Genomic DNA, 6,158 nt, shown 5'->3' on the forward strand with positions numbered 1-6,158 from the left:
GAAGAGGGGTGGGATGGAGATACTGACCGAGATGACCCAGACCACCGCGATCATCAGGGCGGCTCTTGTAGGGGTGCGGCGCTTGGTGTACTCCAAGGCATCGGTGATGGCCCAGTATCTGTCCAAGGCGATTACGCAAAGGTGGAGGATGGAGGCCGTGCAGAAGGTGATGTCCGAGGACAACCAGATGTCGCACATGATCTGCCCCAGGGTCCAGGTCTTGATGACGGTGTACACAATGCTGATGGGCATCACCACGATGGCCACCAGCAGGTCCGTCACGGCCAGGGAGCCGATCAGATAGTTGGCCGGGGTGTGCAGCTTGCGGGTCAGGCAGATGGTCACCAGGACGAAGGAGTTGGACAGGATGGTGGCCAGAGTGACGAGACCCAGCACCACGAACAGAGACACCCTCAGGCCCAACTGAGCGCCTTCGTCCCAGCCGGCCGGCGCAGCCGTCCAATTCTCTGGGGGAACGGTGGAGAAATTACCGAGGGCCATATCGTGAATGACTCCGGGCGACACGCTCCGCCTTCCTTGTGGCGTGTTGAGAACTGTCGGCAGACCAACTCCCTAGCGTATCGTGTCGTATCTCTAGCGTACCGTATCTCTGCGCGTCGTGTCGTATCTCTGTCGCGCTGTGTCGTATCGTATCGGAGCTCCAGGTCCCATGACAACTCATTGTTCTTGCCCAAACCCCAGCAAAGTTGCCGTTGTCATCACGGCCCGCATACAACAGCGACAACGGCCACACTTGTGGAATCCAGACCCATTGTCGGCTGCTTGTTCAAAACAATATTTCATACCTAGTGCAGGAGAGGGGAAAAATGTTTTTTGATGAATGTCTAAAATTCCACAGCCGGCGCCAACAATGGTATAAAGTCACGAAGCGGATTGCTAATGGGTTTAGTTTAACGGCGTCTATGCACAATTAGAGATTTACTGACACACAAAAACATCAATTCTGAAGTTCAACTCAACTGCTAATGCTCAGAAACGTAATTTCCATCACTCAGCGGGTTGCAATACTGAGGATGCCCTACAGACAACGGTGGCGCAGCGGTAGAGTTGCTGACTTGCAGCGCCGAAGACCCCCGGTTCGATCCTGACCACGGGTGCTGTCTGTACGGAGTTTGCACGTTCTCCCCGTGACCTGCGTGGGGTTTTTTTCGAGTCTTTCCTCCCACACTCCAAAGACGTGCATGTAGGTTCATTGGCTTGGTAGAAATGTAAACATTGTCCCTAGTGGGGCAATTTGTGGAATTCCCTGCCACAGAGGGCAATGGAGGCCAAATCACTGGATGCATTTAAGAGAGAGTTATGCCCCTGTCTGTCCCACTTAGGAAACCTGAACGGAAACCTCTGGAGACTTTGCGCTCCACCCAAGGTTTCCATGCGGTTCCCAGAGGTTGCAGGTGGTTGCCGGAGGTTGCAGGTAGTGGAAGCAGGTAGGGAGACTGACAAAAACCTCCGGGAACCGCAGGGAGACCTTGGGTGGGGCGCAAAGTCTCCAGAGGTTTCCGTTCAGGTTTCCTAAATGGGACAGGGGCATTAGATAGAGCTCTAGGGGCTGGTGGAGTCAAGGGATATGGGGAGAAGGCAGGCACGGGTTATTGATCGGGGACGATCAGCCATGATCACAATGAATGGCGGTGCTGGCCTGAAGGGCCGAATGGCCTCCTCCTGTACCTATTTTCTATGCTTCTAGTGTGTTGGTAGGTTGGTTAATCGGTTGATAGGTGCGGACTTAGTGGGCCGAATGGCCTGTTACCGCGCTGTGTCTCTAAACTAAACAGAAAAATCAGTTCATCTCGGAAATGTGGGTGTAGCCATAATGTAGGGATCCAACAGCCAACCTTGTGATCAAATTCAGATTCAGATTCAGATTCAATTTTAATTGCCATTGTCAGTGTACAGTACAGAGACAACGAAATGCATCAAATATAAATGAAATGAGGTCTTCGTATTCCAGACATGTTATTTGACTGATAAATATTGGCCAAGGCACTGATTTCATGTTTAAACCGACATTAAAATATTCCCTAAGCAACGTGTTGGATGACCAGCCTGGATTCTTGTACTTAAACCATAACTTCTTGGATCTGAGGCAAGTATTCCTGAGCAACAGTTGATAGAGAAGGTTAAAAGCATTTACCAGAGACCCCGGTTCGATCCCGACTATGGGCCCTGTCTGTACGGAGTTTGCACGTTCACCCCGTGTCCTGTGTGGGTTTTCTTCGAGATCTTCGCCTTCATCCCACACTCCAAAGACGTGCAGGATTTGGTTGACTTGGTGTAAGTGTACAAAAATGCCCCTAGCGTGTGTGTAGGGTAGTGTAATGCCCCCTGTCCCACTTGGGGAAACCTGAACGGAAACCTCTGGAGACTTCGCGCCCCACCCAAGGTTTCCGTGCGGTTCCCGGAGGTTTTTGTCAGTCTCCCTACCCTGCTTCCACTACCTGCAACCTCCGGCAACCACCTGCAACCTCTGGGAACTGCACGGAAACCTTGGGTGGGGCGCAAAGTCTCCAGAGGTTTCCGTTCAGGTTTCCTAAGTAGGACAGGGGGCATTAATGTGCGAGGATCGCTGGTTGGCATGGACCTGATGGGCCGAAGGGCCTGTTTCCGCGCTGTATCATTAAACCTAAAATGAACCAGAGGATATAGGTTTAAGGGGAGGGGGGGGGGGTGTGGTGCAGGTTCAATAGGAACCTGAGGGGTTACTTTTTTTACACAAGGGATAGTGTGTGTATGGAACGAGCTGCTGGAGGAGATAGTTGAGGCAGATATCAGAAACATTTAAGATACATTTAGACAGGTAATGCATTAGACAATCTAATGCATTTCATTGTCTCTGTACTGTACACTGACAATGACAATTAAAATTGAATCTGAATCTGAGGTACATGGATAGTGCAGGTTTAGAGGGATATGGGCCAAACGCAGGCAGGTGGGACTAGTGTAGATGGGGCATGTTGGTCAATGTGGGCGAGTTGGGCAGAATGGGCCGTTTCCACACTGCATCACTCTATGACTTATCCGAGATCTTCGGTTTCCTCCCACATTCCAAAGACCGACAGGTTTGTAGGTTAATTGGCTTGTGGTAAATGTAAATTGTCCCTGGTGGATGTAGGGTAGTGTCAGTGTGCGGGGATCGCTGGGCGGTGTGGACTCGGTGAGGCCTATTTCCCCACTGCTTCTCTAAACGAAACTGAAGACATTTGGAAGGCAACATGAATAGAAAAGATTTAGAGGGATATCGGCCAAACACAGGCAGGTGGGTCAGGATGGGGAGTTTTGATCGGGGTGGACAAGTTGGGAAGATGGGCCTGTTTTCACTCCGTATACCTCTGCAGCGTACAATTACCTGCCATTTCATCCCAAAGCACGACTTGACCCTTTGGTATTCTATTAGTCCCCACACGTTAAGTCTTCGTGACTAATATCATGAGTGCGGAGGAGATGGAAAAGATGTTTCCACTAGTGGGAGAGTCTTGGACCAGAGGCCATAGCCTCAGAATGAAAGGAGGTTCCATTAGAAATGAGATAAGAAATCATTTCTTTAGCCAGAGGGTGGTGAATCTGTGGAATTTATTGGCTGTGGGGGTCAGGTCAATGAATATATTGAGATTGACAGATTCTTGATTAGTTCGGGTGTCAGGGGTTACGGGGAGAAGGCAGGAGAATGGAGGATGGAGAGATAGATCAGCCATGATTGAATAGCGGAGTAGACTTGATGGGCTGAATGGCCTAATTCTGATCCTAGAACCAATGATTTCTGAGGATGTTCTTGCCATAGAGGGAGTGCAGAGAAGGTTCACCAGACTGATTTCTGGGATGTCAGGACTGTCTTATGAAGAAAGACTGGATAGACTTGGTTTATACTCTCTAGAATTTAGGAGACTGAGAGGGGATCTTATAGAAACTTACAAAATTCTTAAGGGGTTGGACAGGCTAGATGCAGGAAGATTGCTCCCGATGTTGGGGAAGTCCAGGACAAGGGGTCACAGCTTAAGGATAAGGGGGAAATCCTTTAAAACTGAGATGAGAAGAACTTTTTTCACACAGAGTGGTGAATCTCTGGAACTCTCTGCCACAGAGGGTAGTCGAGGCCAGTTCATTGGCTATATTTAAGAGGGAGTTAGATGTGGCCCTTGTGGCTAAGGGGATCAGAGGGTATGGAGAGAAGGCAGGTACGGGATACTGAGTTGGGATGATCAGCCATGATCATATTGAATGGCGGTGCAGGCTCGAAGGGCCGAATGGCCTACTCCTGCACCTAATTTCTATGTTTCTATGTTTCTATGTTGCCAGGACTTGAGGGCCTGAGATATAGGGAGTGGTTGGGAAGGCTAGGACATTATTCCTTGGAGTTCAGGAGGCTGGGGGAGGAGTGATCTTATAGAGGTGTATAAAATAATGAGGGGGATAGACAGGGTGAATGCACAAATTTTTACCCAGAGAAGGGGAATCAAGAACCAGGGGACAGGATTATGGTGAGAGGGGTAAGATTTGATAGAAACTTTTCACAGAGTGGGTGGTGGGTGTATGGAACGAGCTGCCAGAGGAGGTCGTTGAGGCTGGGACTATAACGTAATAGTATTTAGAAGACAGTTGGAGAGGTACATGGATAGGAAAGGTTTAGAGGGAAGAGAGACACAAAATGCTGGAGTAATTCAGCGGGGCCTGCAGCATGTTTGGAGAGAAGGAACGGATGATGTTTCGGGACAAGACCCTTCTTCACTCAGAGTCAGGGGAGAGGGATTCTAGAGATAAGGAAGGGCAAGGTGTGAAAACAACAGATCAAAGCAGACGATGATATGGGAATGGAGAACGGCTCATTGTTAACTGAGGGGAACGTGACAAGGAGGCATTAAATCAGTCAAGGGATTGGGCCAAACTCAGGCAGGTGGGACGGGTAGATGGGGTATGTTGGTCGGCATGGACTAGTTGGGCCGAAGGGCCTGTTGCAGTTTTGTACAACTCTGATCATCCATGCAGCCATTGAAGGCGTTCCACTCTGTGAGAATTAGAGTCGTACACCACGGGAACTGGCCCCTACACTCAGCAAGTCGACACCAAATATACTTCTCCCCTTACACCATTCCTGACATTGAATCTGGGTGGCAAAAAAAACACTGCCAGCCCAAAGCTGTTTCAAATAATATCACCATGCAGGAGACAGGAGGAAATGCAGATGCTGGTTCACAAACAATAGACAATAGACAATAGGTGCAGGAGTAGGCCATTCGGCCCTTCGAGCCTGCACCGCCATTCAATGTGATCATGGCTGATCATCCCCAATCAGTACCCAGTTCCTGCCTTCTCCCCATATCCCTTGACTCCACTATCTTTAAGAGCCCTATCTAGTTCTCTCTTGAAATCATCCAGAGAACCGGCCTCCACCGCCCTCTGGGGCAGAGAATTCCACAGACTCACCACTCTCTGTGAGAAAAAGTGTTTCCTCGTCTCCGTTCTAAATGGTTTACTCCTTATTCTTAAAAGGCAACATCTCTGGAGAGAAGGAATGGGCGAATCAGTCTGAAGAAGGGTCTCGACCCGAAACGACACCCATTCCTTCTCTCCGGAGATGCTGCCTGTCACGCTGAGTTACTCCAACTTTTTGTGTCTATCTTCGGTTTAAACCAGCATCTGCGGTTCCTTCTTAAACATCTCTGAAGAACATGGATAGGCGACGTTTCGGGTTGGGGCCCTTCTTCAGACTATCCATGTTCTCCAGAGATGCTGCCTGACTTGCTGAGATACTCCAGCACTTTCTCTTTACAATAGAAGTGGCCATTCAGCCCATTGAACCTCTTTTGGATTGGCAAAGGCTCAGCCAGTTAAACATACATTCTCTCTTTCATCTCTCCTCCCATCCAGCCATCTTACACAAGATGGCGCCCAACGTGGGCGATTATTTGCGCGCTGGCCACAGAAGCATGCAGGTGCAGCAGGCAGTAAAGAAAGCGAATGGTATGTTAGCAAAAGTAAAGAAAGCGAATGGTATGTTCATTGCAAAAGGATTTGAGTATAGGAGCAGGGAGGTTCTACTGCAGATGTACAGGGTCTTGGTGAGACCACACCTGGAGTATTGCGTACAGTTTTGGTCTCCAAATCTGAGGAATGACATTATTGCCATAGAGGGAGTGCAGAGA

The 6,158-nt window shown here is 49.3% G+C and overlaps 1 protein-coding gene across 1 annotated transcript in view; it reads right to left on the reverse strand.

Moving 5' to 3' along the window:
* htr1d (5-hydroxytryptamine (serotonin) receptor 1D, G protein-coupled) overlaps positions 1 to 603 on the reverse strand; it is a 2,817-nt gene extending 2,214 nt beyond the window's left edge. Inside the window, exon 1 of the mRNA XM_055656595.1 lies at positions 1 to 603. This exon is cut by the window's left edge and continues 2,214 nt beyond it. Coding sequence (XP_055512570.1) covers positions 1 to 501 — 501 coding nt within the window. The 5' untranslated portion in view covers positions 502 to 603.
* Between the last annotated feature and the right edge of the window lie 5,555 nt (positions 604 to 6,158).

This window comes from Leucoraja erinacea, chromosome 26 (assembly GCF_028641065.1).
Source record: "Leucoraja erinacea ecotype New England chromosome 26, Leri_hhj_1, whole genome shotgun sequence".
In the NCBI taxonomy this organism is placed as follows: domain Eukaryota; kingdom Metazoa; phylum Chordata; class Chondrichthyes; order Rajiformes; family Rajidae; genus Leucoraja; species Leucoraja erinaceus.